This window comes from Camelus ferus, chromosome 4, assembly GCF_009834535.1.
Source record: "Camelus ferus isolate YT-003-E chromosome 4, BCGSAC_Cfer_1.0, whole genome shotgun sequence".
NCBI classification, from domain to species: domain Eukaryota; kingdom Metazoa; phylum Chordata; class Mammalia; order Artiodactyla; family Camelidae; genus Camelus; species Camelus ferus.
In genome coordinates, this window is record NC_045699.1 from 16,643,960 (window position 1) to 16,665,895 (window position 21,936).

The following is a 21,936-nucleotide window of genomic DNA, read 5'->3' on the forward strand; positions in this document are numbered from 1 at the left end:
AAAAAGACACAAATGAACTTATTTATAAAACAGAAACAGACTCACAGACATAGAGAACAAACATGGTTACCAGGGGGTAAAGGGGATTAGAAGATATAAATTTGGAGCTCGAGATTCGTATATATTAACTACTACATACAAAATAAATAAACAACAAATTTATACTGTATAGCAGAGGGAACTATATTCAATACCTTGTATTAACCAACTATGAAAGAGATATAACGTGAATATATGTATGTACATGTATGACTGAAATATTATGCTGTACACTGGAAATTGACACATTGTAAACTGACTGTATTTCAATTTTTTTAATGGGGAAAAAAGGCATATGCATGCCAGAGAGGAGAATAAACACCATAGAAATTCAGTGATATGTCATATCTGTAAAATTTCTAGGGATAAGTATTCTGGTGTATGTTGAAATTTCTCTTATCAAATGGTGGGCATATTTCTGCATCTGGCACCTGCTATCTCTAAGAGGTGGACTTTAAAATTTTAGTTGCAATAGATACATTATTTGGGCACCTTACTTCAACACTTTTGTCAAAATACCCAATAAGCTGTCAGTTTGGGGTCCAGGTCAAAAGGAGGTTCTGCAAATAGAACCAGGCTTCCATTCAACCTGTCCTGCCACTTGGGTCCCATGACTCAGCACATATTCCATAGTGCTTTAAGTGTCTATGGAAGTTGGGGATCCTAAGGGAAAAATTTGGCAAAACCTTACAAATAAATCATAGTATACCCCTTTTGGATTTTGAAGAAAAGTTATACTTCCTCTGCAGATAATTATTCTCAACTGAGAAACCGTCTCAGCCTCATTACTGGATCCTACCAGAGTGCTAACACTTATCACTGGTCGTTAAATAATGATGTGTCCTGAAATACTCTTATGAATAGGGTGTTGTCTGCCCGCCAAGCCCACTGCAACAGTATTCAGTCAAGTGGAAGTGATGGATAGGTTTTTCTCTACAAGTTTTGAAGTTACCAGTAAGTTGCATGAAAAGTGGCTCAAACTTCCATGGCCCCTACTCCTGCCTCCTCTTTCTCTCTCATGTGAAGCCGTCTATGACAGCAGAATGAGGAAAAACAATTCAATCTTTGTTCACAGATAATTCCACACACTATTCTGGCACTAGCCTAAGTAGACAGCTGTAGCACCACAGGTGTGGACATGAACAATAGTGTTGGAAAAAAATCTTTCCAATGGGAAGAACATCAAGCTGTGCACCTGACTGTTCATTCTGCCTGGAAGGAGAGATGGATAGAGGTACACATCTAAAGTGAGTCATGAGCAGTGGCTAACAGTTTGGCTGCATGGCCAGCAACTTGGAAGAAACATGAAGAAATATGATCTAGAGAAGACATACATGGAAAGACCTCTCCAAACGGGTAGAAATATGAGAATATTTTTGTCCTACACAAATGTTCACAAAATAGCAACCTTAGAGAACAAAGATCTTAATAAACATATGCACAGAGTAACTTATTCTTTTCCCATTCTTTCATTCCTGTAATTGCTCAATTGGCCCATAAAAACAATGATCATAGAAGCAAAGAGGGAGCTTATGTATGGGCTCAGCAACAGATTTCCACTCATCAAGGCCAATTTGGCCAGAGCCATTGTTGAGTACCCAACCTGCCAAGAGCAAAGATCAATACTGAACCTCTAAAATGGCACCTTTCCCTGGGGGAACCAGCCAGCCACCTGGTAGCAGGTTGATTATACTGGATCACTTCCATCATTGAAGGACCAACTCTTTGTTCTCACTGGAAAAGACATTTATGCTGGATGTGATTATGCCTTCTCTACCCTCAACATTTCTGCTAAAACCACCATCTGTGGGCTTACAGAATGCCATATTCACCTTCACAGTATTCCTTACAACATTGCTTCTAACAAAGAAATTCATTTGACAGTAAATGAAGTACAACATTGGTCTCATGTTCACAAACTTCACTGGTATCATTATGTTCCCCTCATCCTGAAACAGCTGGCCTAATAAAATTATGGAATGGCCTTTGGAAGACTTCAGTTATGGCACCAGCTGTTGAAAGTACTTTATGGGGCTGAAATGATATCATCCCGGATGTAAGATACACTTTGAATAAGCTACAGAAATGTAGTGATGTTTTTCCTATACCCAGAATTCAAGAGTTTAGAAATTATAGGAAAGACAAGGAAATAGTTCCTCTCAGATTAATGATAATAATATAATAGCACCATTTTGGTTTCTTTTCACTGTAACTTTTTTTTTAATTTAGAAATCTTACTTCCCAAAAGAAAAATGATTCTACCAGAGAACACAGCATCACACAGGAACCTGAGACTACCACTGGCTATTTTGAGCACCTCATGCCACCGAAGCAACCAGAAAGAATGAGAAAAATATTTCCAGTATGCAGGAGGTCCTCCAAAGTGTCTCTTAGTCTTCCTATTATTTGTGGTAAAAGTTAACGTAAAGCTACAACAACGTGAAAGAGCCAGGGCTGTAAAATAACATAGACTCTTCAGGAATAAAGATTGGGAACACCCCACCAGATAAGATATCTTCATATTTCTCATCCTTGTTGTCTTGTCTTCCCCTGAACCCCCCCCATCACTAGCATAGAGTTCAGAAATGGGAAATTGTAACGAATTCCTCTCATTTAAATAACATTTAGTAAGCAAAAACAAACAAACAAACAAAAAACAGGTATGTCTGGCAGAGCTACTCTGAAGTGTTATATCAAAACAGCTTTAATTTTCAAGGGGGTGATGCCAAATGAATAAGGGTATAGCTTTGCAATGCAGGCATCAATAACAGGATTATTTGGAGAAGTGGGGGTGGGTGGAAGAAACGGATCTGAACAAGAACTTTTCCCACTACCCTTGACCTAAAGAATGAGCATCTATACTTAAGAATCAGGCTTCCCTGAGGAAAGCTTTGCCTTTATAAAGCTGATGATACACTTTATCTCATTTTATATACCACTGTAAACAGAATCATTCTCCCAAGTGTAACAAGGTGCTTTATTCCAAGCTTCTCTTGTATTCTGAAGTCTTTTTTATTTCAAAGAGAAACCAGTTCTAAGAAAAATACATTAAAAAAATAAAGAGCTGAATGGATAAGTAACTTCATAAATAATATTCTTAGTTCCAAGTTCACAGTTAGGGATCTCTAGAAGAGGAGGTCTTAAAATTCCCAGAATCTTTTTGTTTCAGCAGAAGTTGCAAAGAAAAATAGTAGATTATTTGACTCACATGTTCTTCAACTATCCTCTCAACTCCAACCCAGTTTCACAGAAAAGCTAGATGAGAGCTTAAACCAGGAGACCTATGCACTGAATCAGAGGAATTCTAAAAGACCAACCCTAGGATTGGGGACTGGACAATAACTCTGAATCAGAGACCACCAGGAAGCTAGGGTGACTTCCACACAAGACTCCATTCAAGTGAGCAAAAGCCTCCTCTTTTCCCACTTCTTTCACCAAAGACCTGTAAGTTGTTTACCTTTCAGACAAATGGAATGGACTTCCCTAAACATACTACATAGAAACAGACGTTCTCCCTCTTCCTTCTTACCCCTTCAGGTTTGAAGCAGCATCCATCAGCACCAAACCTCAAGATTACACAGAACTCACTGATGTCCAAAATTGTCAGATAGTACCATCATTGCTAGGTTGATTATTTTTGTACATATAGTAACAGACTGAGTAGCCTGAGGGCAGTTTTTGTTCACTTCTTTCTCCCCTGTGTCTAGCACAGTGCCTGGCACAAAGCAGGTGCTTAATAAGTAGTTGTTGAATAAATGAATTTCTAAGCTAGTATTTTGTTATCTTTCATTTAATACAATCAGTAGAAAACTATTACTTGAGCACCTTTTTATGTACCAGATACTATACTAAGCTGTGAGTGGACAAACATTTCACTCCCAATGATTGACACTATTATTTTAACCTTAGGAATGAACAATAAACACTACTGCCGAGCCACAATTTCCTCACATTCAATTTAGTGGTTGGAATAAATGACTTCTTCTATAAGATTATTTAAGTTCTAAACTTACTATAAGGGTATGAAATGTATAAAGCATTATACAAATTAACTTAAGGTTTAAAGTTATAAAATCTTTTTTTTAATTTGAATACTGCCCCAAATGGACGTTCTCCTCAGTTCAAAAAGCAATTCAGTCTCTCAGATGGATACAAGCACATCATTATATAAACCACATAAAGAATACAGCAAGCCTAGCAGTTGTATTTTTAAAGCAGATATCTACTGTATGTTACCTCCTTGATAGCACAACATTTTACATTTAGTATCCTCTATAGGATCTAGCACTTTAAAAAAAAAAAGCATTCAATAAATGAATTAATGCAATGGAAACACCTTAAGAACCAACAAGGATTCTAACCTGAATAGCAAATGGCATTCAGGAGATTCAAGAACTCCATGAAATTGTATGCAAAACTGTGTGTCTGTAGGCCATTTTATACAGTTCCTTGGTTTTATCAGAGTCTCAAAGAGATCTATTATCCATAATGGTTCCTTCATTCAGTATACATTAATTGAATATCAACTACTTGCCAGGCATTGTACCATGGTTTAGGCTTACAATCTAAAACTTTTTTTTATAATGAATACTGACTACATGAAATCTTTACTCTGCTTTCTCACATTCAAACCATTAAAAATAATGTATACTCTATTAAATATATTTACATCTTAAACCAGCATCACATACTATGCAGTTATTTAAAATGGTATTTGCTGGTAAAAATATACTTTAGAAATACATTCTTATTTGGCTTCATGGAAAAGATTTCATGATAACAGAACCAATCGGGCTTGAGTGTATAATAAATAGATAGGTAGATATGCATGCATAAACACACATACATATAATTTAAGAAATCTTTGGTAAATCATGCTGCTCAAATTGTTTACACCATCTCTAATACATCAACTATTTCACACCATATCTTCCTAACAATAGCATTAAAGCTACTTTCCTGTAAAAACTAAATGATATATAAAGAAAACTTCATAAAATTGTTTTGTAAGCAGTTTTCTCAGAGACTTTCCACTGACTGAAACAGCTTTCAAATTCTCTAGATGGAGAGCAAAAATATTTTTTAAATCTCAAGAAAACCTCTATAATCTAATGACAATTTTCCCCTTTGCAAATCTTATCTCTCTCCTTGATGCATTAAGCATCAACTATCTAGTGCCAACTGATATTTATATGAGCAGATATTTAACTTTCCTGAAAAAAATTATTTTTATCTTTGAAATTACCTGCCATATTCTTGCCACAAACGTAAAGGAATGCTTCCCCAGATACAGGTATAAGCATACTTAAAGATTAAAACCCTCATCCACAATAGATGTTCACTTTATAATTTGAAAATTCAATTTAGCATGATCCAAAATAACTATTTTTAAAAATGGTTATCTTATATTATTAGGAAATCATTTATTTCTAATTCCTATACTCTACCAGAACTTAGTTGCAATTAGTGATAGTGGCCAGGAGATGGTGCATTTTCATTTCCTAAGATTTACTTCATAGGCCTTTGTGTAATTTGCAATGTTTACTTTAAAGAAACATGCTTTATTAATGGTACCTGTTATCATAAATGGCAGATATGAATGAAAAATAGACATTCAGAAAAAATAAGGAATTAATATCTCAAAAGTTTTACTACTAATCACTTATATGCAAATACAATATTTTAAAATACTTTGAGTAAGTATTTTTCTCTCCTGTGTACAAGAAACAGAAGGAAAGAAAAAGTTTAATATAATAATTATTTAGAATACCTCAATTTTTCAATTCTTTCTTTTGGTTCATTTTATAGAACACTGGATTACTTTACACTCAAAAACTGTATTTTATAGTTATAAACCCATTTTTAATGAAATTTTTAAAAGTATAGTTTTAAAATACGAATTTTACAACTGATATATTGGGAAGAAAATTCATTAAAGTAAAAATATTTCCTGAACTGGCTTTATTCAAGGCACATATAATGTTTAAATGTTTCTTTCACTTAATAAATGCTAAAGAAGAGTCTTTAGATCTCATATCTATTATATTGCTTGTAAAAAATAAAAGTAGCATTTTTAAGGCCTGGTAATCCATGCACATACACAGTGAATACAATAGATGTGGGTGTAAGGGCTCGTACTGCATGCTTCTAAAAATACTCCAGAAAGGGAGATAGGCAGATGCATTACAGACTATCCTGATTTGGTCTGGAATACAGTCTGCCACCAGTTACTGAATCTTTGCTGGGAAGGTAAGAAGAATCCCTAATCATCTCTGAAAAGGCATAATCCAAAGCTGGCCGAAAAGGCAATGCTGGTACCAACCCAGGAGTTAGGTAGGGAGACATGAAACCAGATAGCCCCCTTCCTGGGGTCGAATATGCCAGCCGTAATGGACTGATACCTAGTCTAGGATTTAAAGTGTAGAGACTTGAATCACCTCCATAAGAAGCACTAGTAGTGTTAATGGGAGAGAAAGCCGATCTATTTCCTAGAGTTCCAAAACCAATTCCAGCTAAACCAAAGTTTGAAGCTCTCTGAAAAGCTGTATTTTCTAATTCTCCTGAGCTTGCTAGCTCCCTGGTGTCTGGTTTGTGTTCTTTCCCATTTAAGACCTGTTCAATGGCTTGGACCACATCCCCTTTGCAGAACTGTAAAATGACTTCTAGCCGGCTGCGTCTGTAACTTGGGAAAATCTTGGTAAGGATATCAAGAGGGTCTCTTGATCTCGAGGACACAGTGGGAAGGCTGGCTCTGGTAGCGGTGAAGTCTTTGGTCCACTCACTTTCATTTCCTGATTCCAGATCAGAGGATGACAGAGACCTGGGACTCTCTTCACCTCCTGAATGCTCCCCAGGATGAGGAGGCTGATCATCCTTGTTTGAGTTTTCTGAAAGACATGACCTGACATTTTGTTTTCCAATGACATCATTAGACTTAGGAGATGATTCCAGGGTAAGGTGATAGGATTTGGAGACTGGTTCTTCTTGTCCACTCTGGCATGAGTCACATTTACTCTCCTTTTGTACTGTGGAAATTTAAAAAAAAAAGGAATCAAATAAAGAGAAAACTTCTAAGAACCCAGTCTTACCCACTCAAAATTAATGCTTGATAAAATAATTCATCTACTCATAGTATATTAGTAATGTTACTATTCAGTTTAAGAGATTTCAATGAGTAAGTATTTAAAAAGATCATTTAGAAATGCCAGTGTTGGAATAGTGGGAAAATGCCATTTATTCTTTCATTTCAGGATCACAAAATTATATAATATACAAGTGCTGTAGTTATTTAGGAATCAGAAGATGAAAGTCTATTGTTCTCCTAAACTGTTAACACCAACATTTCACACTATTGCCCCATTTGGCAATTCAAGATTTTCCTAAATGTTCCCCAAGTTTTGTTGTTACCCATGTAAGGGCTTTTTTGACAATGACTAAAAGAACTAAATCAAACAACTGTTTAGATAAGAAATTGGAAGAAGGAACCATCTTAGTATGAAAATGAATATTCTATTTAATCACTAATGCTAAACTTCAACAATTAGTTTTTTTAATGCTCACATTTCAGGTTGCAATTAAATTACTCAAATAATGTAAAAAAATAACAAAATTATTAATATAATTTCAAATCTACACCAATAATAACAACTGCTGTACAAATCTTGAATCATACCAGAGCTTGCATATTGTATTTTATCAGAGACAATATAGAGTTGGTGTATTTTTAATAATCCTCTGTGAAATAGGGACTTTCTTTTTCAATCTCCAGGAAATATCAATAAAAGCATTTACAATCAAACTTTTTTTTAAAGAAAATTATTAACTGCACTATTTTTACTATTGCAATCTGTATATATCCTCAAAGTGTCTTATAAAAACAACTTATTAGCCTTCTGCTTCAAATCACAATTCCCTTCCAGTACTAAGGGCAATTTTCCAAAAGTATTTTTACATAAAAATCTGATTTTCTACCTCAATATGTGGAACATATGAATATTCATGAAACAAGAATATCTATTAAAACCATTTTGCAAGGCTAATGCCAGGGAAATAACAATGTGTAATATTCACTAAATGACTTTTATTTTGGTTTACATTTCTTCTTACCCTATAGTATGTTTTATCTCCATTTCCATTAGAAAGAGTAACTTGTCAAGTGGGTTACTCATAGTATTACTGTCAAACTTTCTTTTTGTATCAAATTTATGAATGTAACAAAACAAATATTGCCTAAAGCAGTGATTGGCAAACACAATTTGCAATACTCCTATGATTTCTCAAGGAGTGATCCTAAATTCCAAAGAAATATCTATAGTTTATTTTAAAATAAAGTGTGTGCAATTTAACACTTTGAGAGTTAAAAGACTGTCATTATATCAAACGTAGGACAAAAGAAAAGATGTTGCCCTTGCAAAATCACAAAGACTCTCTAGTATTTTCACCTTTAAATCAAGCAATATAACTCATCTAATGAAGTGGGGATAGATTGGTCTTGGTCTGCCATTCTATTTTATTTATAAATACGATTCACTAAATATGATCCCCTAAACATGTATCAAAATTTCATCTCTACAGTAATTTATGCATAAAATAAATTTCGTTATTACACTGTACTTGTGGAACACAATATAATGAAATACCAACTGCATTAGACTATCTAGAAAATAAGCTGTCTTTAAAATATTGGGATATTATATCATTTCTGTTCTCTCAACTCCTATAGCTGGTTTTACTTTGTCTATCATGTAGTTGTTGAATATATAAAGTTTCCCTTCTTTTGAATATAATGTTCTTTTGTATTGGAAAATCTTATTCACCTCTGAATCATTGTTAGTCTTTGTCTAATGAATGAGTAAATTAAATAGACTACTACAATTCATGGATATTGTATAAAAGGAAGCAGTCAGTTTAGAAAAGCCATGGTAGTAGCTTTTCCAAAAAAAGAGGTCAACTGGGGCAAAGAATAAAATAAAGTAACTGACCCTATAAAAAAGTACCCCCTCAAAGAAATCATATAAATAAATCAATACCTAGCAGAGAGTTGTCAGTCAGATTAGTTTATGAAATTTTAATTTTTACTTCTATAGTGCTAGTGTGACCTACGGAGGACTATAAAATTTATTAAAATACAATGAGATTTACATTAGCATGAAAAGTTAATTTGGGATAATCCTAGTCAAAGTGTGTGTATATATTTGTTTACCTAACACAGGGGGTGAAGCTGATTTGCAGTCAATAAATAACAGGGGGAAAAAAAAATGAAAACTTCCTGGATGAGAAATCCCTAAGGATAAAATCCCCAAAGATAAGAAATCCTTGGACTTTGAAATTCTTACCAAATCTGAATTTAGAAAATCTAAATTTCTTTCCTATGGGAAGAGTTGAAACTTCAAATGTTAAGTTTTCTACACTTGTGGAGGCTGATAAGCAGTTGGGGAAAAGGGATGAATGCTTAAAAATTTTAAGGGAAAGGAGTAAAAAGAGGTTTTGGTAGATTTCAGTCTCTTGCCCACTTACAGTTGGTTTGTCCCAAAGGTAAAAAGAACTCTACCCCCAACCATAAGTGAGTTTTCCAGCAAGATCAGATTAACTTTGGTTTTACAGCTGAACAGAGTACAGAGTAAGCTCAAAAGGCAGCTTTTTTCACTCAATGCCACCTGTAAGTTCTACGCTCACAGCTAAGGTCATAGCAACTTGGGGACAAACTCTATTCCTAGCAGGAGTTGCTCAACAGATCACTCACACTTCACCTTTTCAATACCTTACCCTACCACCTAAGAGAACAGAAAGCCCTTCCATAGTGGAGGTGATGGGTCTCTTAACACCCTCATTAAAGTCCATACTGCGGGGCAGTTTCTCAGAACTTAAATTAGTGCTTCTTTTAGAGAACTTTTCTTGCCTGCTTCCTGGGCACAGCTGCTTATTTCAAAGATTTTCCCCTCCAAAACAACCATTTTTCTTTTGCAAAAAGCTAATGTTAGATCAACTCACCTTGTTTTTCCTCCGTATAATCTGGCTGGAAACTTTCGAAAGCAGGGGTCGCCAGACCACTGGCATGTCTCAAGGCATCCAGTCCCAGAGCAGTCACCGCCGCAGGGCCGGTCGCGGTCTGGGGATTCTCTGTTCTGCTGCTTCCTCCGGGTGTCCGACCCCCGGGGCCCGACGGTCCGGAGTACAGGAGCCTCTGCAGCCCCCGGGCCTCGCTCTCCTCCTGGGCCTGCTGCCTGCGCAGCGCCACCTGGGCGGCCATGACGCGCTGGCGCTCAGCGATCAGTGTGCACTTGGCACACGCGCAGTCCCGCCAGCGGCAGAAGCGCTTGTGGCCCTTGAGGGCCGACACGACTCCGTGGTTCCGACAACGAGCGCACTTGGGTGTCCGTGGGTAGCCGCAGCCCACGGCGCCAACTCCCCTCTCCAGACTGGCAGCCGGCGGGCAGCCACCACTCCCCGCGGTGGCGGCTGTCCGCAGAAAGAGGCTGGGCGGTCGCAGGAAAGTTGGAGGAACCGGTATGCCCGGGGGTACCGGTAACGCCGAAGACAGGGATGGAGGGGCCACTGCCACCAACCCTGGGGCCAGGTGGGGTCGGCCGCTAACACTTTGGTCTCTGCTGCCACACTGTGACTGCTCCATTCCCAGAGTGTCTGGCGAGGGGTCGCAACAGAAGAGCGCGCTGTCCACAGCTAACCCTGCCGGGATGCGGGAGGACCGGCAGTGGTCCCGCTGCCTCCCACCCACACGTCGACAAAGTTTGACACAATTCCCTCGATGAATTAGGGACAACGGCTCCCTGTACCTGCAGACTCAAAGAGTTACAGATGCCCAGAGAGCCTCGTAAGAGTCCCGGGGCGCTAAGTTAAAGTCCCTGTGCTCCTCGCGCCTTGAGACCAGGAGAAGGCAAGACTGCAGAGGCTACCCCGCCCACCTGGTTTACTGGCCAAGGGCTCTCCCTTGGGGAGGGAAAGCCAGGGGCGGAGAGTGGAGACTAGACAGTCTGAGAGGAGGGGCGGTGGGAGATACAAGAAACTGTCCTAATGGCCTGCAAATGTCCCTCCACACACAAAAAGCCACTTTCTCCCACTTGCTTCCCGATGAATTCCTTAAACGTACATTTTTGTAAGATAATCTTCACTCCCTCCCCGTGCTTCTTACTGCCCTTCTTAAATGAAGCAAGATTTTAAGTTCTCCTATACCCAGTTCCTCGTTCCTCCTATGAGAGTTTAAAGACTTGGACGTGGAGTTCTCCTTTTGTTTCCTTTTCCCAGATGAAGTCCTCAGGACGGTAACACAGCCAACGTTAATGAGAAAGCACAGCTTGACAAGCTGCAAATGTTACCCACCTGAAAAGTGCCTTATTTTAAACGGGTCTTTTGTCTGCGTCAAAACAGTGGGTAAGTAATTAGGGAACTGATCCACATTCAGAACCTTCTCGTGCATTCTGTTATTTACAGATCCAAATCTGGATTCTATATATCAATATATTTTGAAATGTTACTGCCCAAAGAAGTCTTTATGAATTTCCTACCTGGAACTATTTATAGGTAGCAATTGTGTTAAAGCTGTTTCAAAAATACATTTCTATTGTAAAGTATTGAGGAAGGTCCTGGAGACCATTATTTAAACATGCTATCATATCTTGAAATGTGCATTTAATGCCTTTAGTTGAAAGAAAAGATCATATTGCTTTCTAAACAAAAGACCATTTGAGACAAAATTCATGAGCGTTTATTCTTAATAGAAGGGAGAGTCAGGGCTCTATCATTTCTTCAAGATGATATTCAACTACCTTGACAGGCAATTCATATTCTAGCCCTAAGATGTCAAGTAATAATGACATTTTACCATTCCACCTATTGACATCCAGTGCAGACACTGCTAATCAATCTGGGCTTTCTCCTACCTGCCCACTTCACATCATCACTGTCCTCTCATACTGACTTGACATTCTATCATAGAGGTTTCCCACCATTCCTAAGCATTGGAACTACCTAGGGAAATTTTAAAAGATAAAAATACCCCAATCCAAGTATTCTGATTCTTTTGGTTCTGAGTCTTTTAAACTCTCAAACTGAAGATTACATACAACCAAGACTTAGAACTGTCACTCTAGGAATTCCTAACCTCTATGGATTCTATAATACCCAAACATTTTCACATTTCCTTGCTCAAATCACTCCTGCCTAAAATCTAATTATTCCCTAACTGTGGAACTCACATCTAATGTATGAGAAATAAGTTTTCAGTACTATATGAATCATTAAAGCACAGTGAATTACCTAGTGAGAAAACAATTCCCTTTTTCTATTATTTTTAAAGACCTAGTTACATAAAGGCAAATGCTCAGCTTGGTGTTAGGTATGACATTATAATTTGTTTTAAGCCTTGTTAATTATGCTTTTTAATAAAAAAAAATCAAATGAGCCTTAGCAAGTAACAGTGTTTACCTGGTACTTAACATTATTTTTTTTCTGTTTTTATTTGATTTTCTAAGTTACCTTACAATTATGGCAAGGGATATTGGTTTTTATCCAAAAAAGCGAAAGTAAGTTTTAAAGTAATTGTATTTAAATAAAATGTGTCTGTTGAAATAGAAAATGATAAAATGTGTTAAAGACTGAAAACTAACAAACTTTGTTGATAAAAATTTAAGATCAAAATAAACGGACAGATATACCATTTCCATGGGTCAAAAAACAACATTGTTAAGAAGACAGTTCTACATAAAGTGATCTATAGATCTATTTAATCTCAATCAAAATTTCAGCAGACTATTTTTGGTAGAAACTGTCAGACCCTCTCTAACAGTCATATGCAAATGTAAAGGAAAGACCTAGAATAGTCAAAACATCTTTTAAAAAAGGATGAAGTTGCAAAGTTAACAATATCTTATTTCAAGAATTATTACAAAGTTATAGTAATCAAAATAGTGTATTATTGGTGAAAAAAAAACAGAAAAACAAACCAATGTGACAGACGTGGCTTAGAGAGGTTAGAAACAGGCTCACCAATAGACAACTAATTTTAGACAAAGACACATGTAAAGACAATTCAGTGGAGAAAGGATAGTTTTTTCCCAACAAATTTTGTTGGAACAATTGAATAATTCTGTGTGCAAAAACAATAATAATAATAACTTTGATTCATACCTCATGCAACTTATAAAAACTGACTCAAAATGAATTACAGACCTAAATGCAAGTTATAAAACCGTATCACACAGGAGAACACCTTTGTGACCCTGGGTTATGCAAAGATTTCTTAGATACAACACCAAAAGCATGATCCATATGGTAATTTCAGACTGAAAGCAAGATTCTTGGAGCGCCACCCTGTTACCTCACCATCAACTAATCAGAAGAAAGTTACACACCCTGCAGGCCTCACCCCAAATCTTGCCTATAAAAACTTCTCCTGGAAAACCATCAGGGAGTTTGGGTCTTTTGAGCACGAGCCACCCATTCTCCTTCTTCTTGTGTGGCCTGTAAAAAAAAACCTTTCTCTGCTCAAACAAAAAAAGAAAGAAAAACGTATGATCCATAAAAACAACAAATTGATAAATTGTACTTCATCAAAATTAAATACTTCTTCAAAAAGACACTTTTAAGAGACTGAGAAAATAACTCTAATATACATATCTGAAAAAGGACATGTATACATAATATACAAAGAAATTTCAAAACTCAGTAAGAAACAAATATTTTAAATGATTTGAATGAACAAACACCAAGAGAGATATGTGGATGGCAAATAAGGACAATAAAAGATATTGAACATCATTAGTCACTAGGGAAATGCAAATTAAACCTACCACTACACATCTATTAGAATGGCTAGAATTGAAAGGCTGACCATATCAAGCACTGGCATGAAGGTGGAGGAGCTAGGACTTCCAAACACTGCTGGTGGAAATGTAAAATAGTACAACGACTTTGAGAAACACCTGACGATTACGGAAAAAGTGAAATACACACATATCATATATTCCAGCCATTCTATTCCACTCTTAGGTATCAACCCAAGAGAAATAAAGCAAATGTCCATAAAAGACATAAAATTTTAGGCTCCATACAAAAACTACTAGAGCTAATAAAAGAATTCAGCAAGGTAGCAGGATACAATATTAATCCATACAGAAATCAGTGGCATGTCTTTACGCTAACAATGAAATATCAGAAAAGGAAAGAAATAATCCCTTTCATAATTCCACCCCAAAAAATAAAATACTTAATAAATCTGACCAAGGAGGTGACTTACATGTGGAGAACTACAAAACACTGACTAAGGAAATTAAAGACTTAAAGAAATGGAAAGATAGTCCATGTTCTTGGATTGGACAATAAATATTGTTAAAATGGTCATACAACCCAAAGCAATCTACAGATTTAATGTGATCCCTATCAAATTACCCAGGAATTTTTTCACAGAGCTAGAACAAATACTCCTAAAATTTACACAGAATCACAAAAGACCCAGAATCACTAAAACATTACTGAAGGAAAAAAATGAAGCTGGAGGAATAACCCTCCCAGACTTCAGACAATACTACAGAGCTTCGATAATCAAAACAGCATGGTATTGGTATAAAAACAGACATATGGATTAATGGAACAGAATAGAAAGCCCAGAAATAAACCCACAAACTTTAGGTCAATTAATCTTTGACAAAGGAAGCAAGAACATACAGTGGAGTAAACACAGTCTGTTCAGCAAATGGTGTTAGGAAGACTGCAAGCTGTATGTAAGTCAGTCAAGTTGATACTCCTTCACACCATAAATAGAAATAAATTCAAAATGGCTTAAAGACTTAAACATAAGACAAGACACTATAAACCTTTGAGAAGAAAACATAAGCAAAACATTATCTGACATAAATCCCAGCAATGTTCTCCAAGGGCAATCTACCCAAGCAACAGAAATAAAAGCAAAAATAAACAAATGGGACCTAATTAAACGTATAAGCTTTTGCACAGCAAAGGAAATGGTAAACAAAACAAAAAGACAACTTACGGAATGGGAGAAAATACTTGCAAAAGATGAGACTGACAAAGGCTCATACAACTTAATAACCTAAAAACAAACAACCCAATCCAAAAATGAGCAGAAGACCTAAACAAGCAATTATCCAATGAAGACATACAAATAGCCAATAAGCACAGGAAAAAATGCTCAATATCACTAGTTATCAGAGAAATGCAAATCAAAACTACAGTGAGGTAGTCCACAAATGATAAATGCCAGAGAGGGTGTGGAGAAAAGGGAAATTTCCTACACCGTTGGTGAGAATGTAGTTTGGTGCAGCCACTATGGAAAACAGTATGGAGATTCCTCAAAAAATTAAAAATAGGCTTACCATATGCTCCAGCAATCCCATTCATGGACATATATCCGAAGGGAACCTTAATTCAAAAAGTCACATACACCCCAATGTTCACAGCAGCACTATTTACAATAGCCAAGACATGGTAACAACCTAAATGTCCATTGACAGATGACTGGATAAAGAAGTTGTGGTACATTTATACAATGAATACTACTCAGTTATAAAAAAAAAATAATAAAATAATGTCATTTGCAGCAACATGGATGGACCTGGAGAATGTCATTCTAAGTGAAGTAAGCCAGAAAGAGAAAGAAAAATATCATATGCTATCACTTATATGTGGAATCTTAAAAAAAAGACAAATAAACTTATTTACAAAGCAGAAACAGACTCACAAAGAAAACAAACTTACAGTTACCAGGGTGGGAAGGAATAAACTGGGAGTACAAGATTTGCAGACACTAACTAATATGTATAAAATAGATAAACAACAAGTTTCTACTGTATAGCACAGGGAACTATATTCAATATCTTATAGTAACTTACAGTGAACTAGAATATGAAAATGAATATATGTATGTTCCTATATGACTGAAGTATTGTGCTATACACCAGAAATTGACATAAATTGTAAACTGACCCTACTTCAATAAAAATATATTAAAAATAAATTTTAAAAAACATAAAATTTCATAGTAGCTTTATTCATATACCAGCAAACTGTAAAAATCCAAATGTTCGTCAACAGTTGGTATAACCATACAATGGAATACTACTTGGCAACAAACAAAAGTATGTTAATACATGCTATGACATGAGTGAATCTAAAAACAATTATTTTGAGAGAAAAAAGACAAAAATGAATATATACTATATGATATAATATATACAAAATCCTAGAAATCTGTAGTGATAATAAATACATAAGCGGTTCCTAGAAACAGGTTGTGAGGGCAGTGAAAGATGGGCTGGAAGGATTACAAAAGATCAAAAGAAAACTTTTGGAGATGATAAACATGTTAATTATTTTAATCATAGTAATGATTTTATATGTATATACATATGTCAAAACTTAACCAGTTATGTATATTAAATACGCACAGTTTATTGCATATCAATTATACTCTGATAAAGCTCTTATAAAAAGTTAAACCCCTTGTTATCTCTGGGAAAAGAAAGGCATTAGAATAACATGAAAGCATTTTGAGCAAAGATAATCCTAATCTTAACATCCAAACCTGGAGTAATAATTTTAAACATGTGTATTTCTTCCCAAATGCACTGGAAAGCCTGAATCTCTTCTCTTCTCATCATGGTACTATGTGCTCTCTCTTCTCAAATTATGTATACTTTTTTCCCTTTTTACCCCATCTAGCAGGAATTGGGTACTGTGACTATTCTTATAAGTCACTGAAGAAGATCTCGACAGCTGCAATTTAGCAGTGGCAACAGTTTCATCAAACGAAAAAAATGATGAGAAAGAAGAAACATGTTTTTAAATTAAGCCATATACGAGTATCACAAATATGTCATTTACAAATTTATTCTAAATAAGTAAAAGGAAAATGACTAGGAAAATGACTAGTCTGATAAATGGGAAACGTAGTGGCACATAAGAAGGAAGGGAAGCTAATAAATCGAATTTCTTCCAAGTTCAAAAACATCTATACATCTCCCTTTTCAAAGATTTATTTTTATTCCAATTCCTCATTCACCCTAAACTCTTACAATCAACTTGCCATTCTTTTCTTGGTTTATCATACCAATCCTTCAGCATAGAGGAGTGGAAGTGTGAATATCAGCAAGTGAAAATAGGTCTGGCTCTGGTAGTAACTAAGCTATAAGATCGAGGGCAAGATACCCTCTCAGTTTCACTTTTCCTATTGGCAACTGAAAACATTCAAGGGTATTTTCAAGTCTGTGGGTCATTTCATTTGCCAAGTCTAGTCTTAAGTTATTTTTCATTAATGTTTTATTCTCTGTAGAATCTCGTTACTAAGCCCCATCCCTCTCCCCATCCTACCCAAGGTCTCAGTCAAAGCATCAATCCTGCTGAATCTCCCATGCTAACCCGCGACAAAGAAAAGTTAAAGAGTACATGCTTAACTTGGCTGGAAGCTTTTGGCAAGAGGACTGGAGATTTGGAAGGAAAGGCTCCAAGATTCCCTGTTTTTTCATGCATAAATATATACAAGTCACTCCATGGCTTCGGAATGTATGTGAGCACATCTTACACAGCCTACTCCACGGCTTCCCAGAGCCATATTGTGTATGTCACTTTTTAGTCAGTTTTGAGGGGAAGTCTGAACTGCACTTCTCTTTCCCTAGGATTCTTCAAAAGACAATTTAGTGTTACTGTGATTGATAGGGCACAGTCTACAGTGACATAAATTTCAGCCCTTGGATTGTGGCTCATCAAATGGCTAGGCATCTCAAGTCTGGGAAGAAACAGGCCTTATGTGGGACACAGCTTTTCCCAGAGTATTGCTGGGCAAAGGATGGATATATTTGGTGATATATCTGGTCAAGAAATGTCACTACCCAAAAAACCAGTATCCTACAGTAAATGCTCCCTTCTGAGAATACCCTGCAGCTGGGTAGAGATAATTTATTACTCCAGAGCTGTAACTAATCACATCATTGTGCATCTTAGGAAATATAGGACTTCCTTGGAGGACATCATCTCTGATCCCTTGCTCTCAGACAGCAAGCAGCCAGCTGGAGACCATACACATTGTTCCCCTACTATCAAGGGGATACAGAATGTAAAAGTGAGTAGAATGTGGTTTTTTTTTTTTTTTATTGCTTTAAAATCCCTTTTCATACCAGTTGTGGGTATTTATCTGGAATCAAGAAACTAACAAAGATAGAGAGTGAAGAAGTACCTATCTTTTCCCTATATCCATTTCTAAATTCCCAGCACATAGTAAACACTCAATATATCTTTGAAAATAAAGAATGGATGTCACAAGACTTATTTGTAGGTTGGCTGAATAGGCCCCGATATCACATTACTTTTCCTTTGTAGTCTGAAAATTTTGGGAACTCATTTTCATTTCATTTGCACTAAGGCACTAAGAATTTCCAGGCACTAAGAATCTTTTCTGGTTTTAGCTCCGTGGTGTTTATATAAGCTGGAGTGTGATTTAAGTATTGTTTATTATTTACTTGTTTTCTGTATTTTTAATATTAAATAGGTATTTTATGACAATTTTTTTCTTAAAGAAAAAGTCTTTTGAAATGCTGCAGTTACACTTTCATGCCACTGTATATTCCAGTGTTTTTCAAAATGTTTAGATCTAAGCACATATAGTTGCTTATGAATACAATGGATTAATGTGTCAGTGTATTTGTTTATAATCTTTTTTCTGCATATAAAAAGGCTATGATAATATGCTATATATAACACTTTCATTTTAATATTGTGATATAAACATTTTCCATTTGAAACAGCTTTTTGTAAACATCAGCTCTAATCGCTATATAATTTTCCATTATTTAGTCATATGATAATTATTCTAATAAAGGATATTTATGTTTCATTTTATCCATTTTAAATAGGAAAAAGATAAATATGTGAGCTTGAAAATGTCTTCTATATTTTAAATTATTTCTTTAGAATAAATTCCTATAAATAAAAGTACTAAATTAAAGATTGTGAATATTTTTTAAACTTTTGACTTATGTTACTTTTTTCTGAAGAGGTCAGGTGAATTTGAATTTTAATATACAGTTCATTTCATTATCATCCTGTGTATTCTTTTTCTTTTAAATGGGAGTGGTTTTCTTACTAGGAAATTGATGCTGCTTTCTTCTGAAGTAACAGTGATAACCCAGAGTTCAATTAGGAAAATAATTCCACAACAAGGTTTCAGTTCATAGAAACATAATCACCATTTTACAAATATCTGGTTGAGTATGATTGGGGGGAATTGAAGCAAAACCTGGCAAAAGCTCCAATCATTGTAACATACCCTGATGGTTCTTTGAGTAAATTACACAGCCGTTTGTGAACTTGCTGATTTAAGTAATTATTTATAAAGGAGTGCTGTTGACTTAAAGACGATAACAAAAAACCTTGGTGCCTTTGTGGTTAATTGCGTAAGCACGTGTTCAAAAGCTATGCTCTTTATTTAGTTTACTCTAATAGATATAAGTCCACCATGTAAATAGCACTCAGAACTTATGAAACTCTTGTTTTGTTTTTTAACTCACAGGATATTTAAAGTAAATTCATGCTCAGGGATTGAGATAAGCTTTGTGATCTGTCTTACACTGAATAGAATCCACCTTCACAAATTAACATATATAAAAACACGTCCTCAGAATTCAGTCTTTAAACCAACAGACAGCAATACAGTTTCACTTAGGAAATATGTGAAGGCCCTTTATGTGGATATAACAATGAATAGCATGTATTAAACACTAAAGCATTTTAGTTAGAAGTTTAATTAAAAATTGCATCCTAGGTAAGTTAATTAAAACAACTGTCATTAATCAATAAATTTCTTCACAAAATGTTACCACCTTAAAGGATCTTCTGTACATGAAGGGCATCTTTCTCACTATTATAGCTACCCTTTAAGAGCTGGTTATTGTGTATCATGCACTATGTTCAGGCTTTATACATATTATGTCATTTAATCCTCATAATCACCTTATTGAGGCCAGTCATATCACCCTGATTTTAGAAATGAGAAAAAAAAAAACATAGTTTCAAAGAGAGTAAGTCCTCAAGATATTCTAATATTCAGCCTCCTTACACTCATGCTTCTCCTCAGAAGTTAGGCTAGCTCCCACTGTAATACAGACTCACAAAGCAACCTGTTAGGTAGAGTTGTTCATGATATAGTTACTCAGAAGGGGTGCTTATTGGCTGACTCATGAGCAATCCTGGAAATGCTTCTATTCTTTCAGTTAATAACAGTTTCATTTTTTTAAAAGTATAAAATAAAAAAGAGAGAAATTTTAAAATTCCATACTTTGTATATCTTCTTTTAGTAAAGTTTAATGATGGAATTTTTGTTTTATTCCCCTTCCCTCCCCACATCCCACCATGTAAATAACAATAAGACAGAAATCAAGGCAAAATTCTTTTCTGTTATTTACACCACTAGAAATTTGAAACGTTTTCCTTTTATTTTCAGGCATCACTAAAGTCAGATTAGATACTAAATTTTACTGCTGTCAAAACCTGATATTCAACTCAAAGGTGGTCTTTTCCTCTCAAGGTAACTGTTGTGAGACTCTGCCATTCAGTATCAGGTAAATAGTTAAAGGTTTCATAAAATAAAAATTTATAAAAAGAGAAATTCATATATTCCCTTTTTGGAAAACAGTTAACTTTTTTTAAAAAAGATACATTTTTAATGTGGTTCCTACTGTATTCCATTGACTGAACACAAAGATACCTAAGTCAATTCCTCAAATATCCTCAAGTCCCTACTTCTTCATAAGGAACTGCCATAGCATCTAAAAAATATTTGTTAATTATTGTTATAAAATATGATGCAATTAACTTTGAAAGGTGTTATTCACTTCTGTCTTTTTCTCTTCTATCTTTTGCTGTGCCAGAGTCTGTCTTCTGGAGCTTTCATTATAAGTGTTCCAATTAAAAAGCTGTGTGAGTAAGAAAATGGCTTCCATTCATAATAAGGATTCTAAACAAGAGGTAAATTTGGTAAATCAGTTCCTCCCTGGCTTCTAGCCATTCACATCTTTTGGTTTTGAAATTCATTTCTTTGTGAGCGTAAGGTGGTTGTTATGAGGTGTTGTCAGGCCTCTGACAGGGTTATTGTGCATGGTAGGAGGTGGTAGTTTTTGATCAATGTCTTCAAAGTCAAAGCTAGGAAAATAATAGCTGCACATCAAAACCCATTGCCATAATGCAGTTAACATTGGGCTCTTTCAGGCGGCCCCAGGGAATGACTTAATTCTCATGTTGAGCTTTACTATAATTAGCCATATAGAATGGCATACTAAGATTTACGTGAAGACTTATAACTTGAGATTCATTATCCAATGAGGTTCAGGAAAATCATTACCAGAAGAAAACTAAAGACATCTATCTATTTATTCATGTTTTCCTCTCATTTTTCCTGAATCTTTGATTGATTACATTTCTGTTCTTAAGACATAATATCTTTCTAAGAATGCCCGTGTTTTTTAGGCCATTTATGAAATTATTTGATGATACCCTGCCTAGTAGATCAAGTTACTGATTTTAAACCTTTTTGTTGTACTTTCTTCTATATTCTTATTACTTTTCCAAAAAGTCTTAAATATTCATAGTTGCTTTAAAATGAGGGCAGGTTTTTATGTTGTTTAAGGTTTTTTCTTCTAGAACATAGAGTTATTGGTAACATTTAAGAAGAAAAGGCTATTTTGTTCAAAAATCATAACTGGCATGATTATATAATTATATATATGATTTCTTAAAGAATCTATAGAGTCACAGGTGGAAAATACACAATAAAAAGTCAAATAAATCCATAGTTAAGAATTAAATGTGCCATATGTTTCTCTAATACTGAGGCACAATGGGGTGCATTAAGAAACTCATTAAGTCAATGGAAACTGC

General features: G+C 35.4%; 1 protein-coding gene across 1 annotated transcript; it reads right to left on the reverse strand.

Moving 5' to 3' along the window:
- Positions 1 to 5,520: 5,520 nt before the first annotated feature.
- On the reverse strand, positions 5,521 to 10,970 carry DMRTA1 (DMRT like family A1). The gene is made up of 2 exons (XM_032477591.1): positions 10,030 to 10,970; positions 5,521 to 7,064 (listed from the first exon to the last, which is right to left on the reverse strand). Exons 1-2 carry the CDS (start codon positions 10,667 to 10,669, stop codon positions 6,223 to 6,225), a joined length of 1,482 nt encoding a protein of 493 aa, XP_032333482.1. The 5' UTR covers positions 10,670 to 10,970; the 3' UTR covers positions 5,521 to 6,222.
- Between the last annotated feature and the right edge of the window lie 10,966 nt (positions 10,971 to 21,936).

Coding starts and splice junctions, on each gene's coding strand:
- DMRTA1 (XM_032477591.1), bottom strand. CDS start 10,669: ATGGAGCAGTCACAGTGTGGCAGCAGAGACCAAAGTGTTAGCGGCCGA. Junction 7,065..10,029: donor TTATACGGAGGAAAAACAAG/GTGAGTTGATCT, acceptor AAATTTCCACAG/TACAAAAGGAGAGTAAATGT.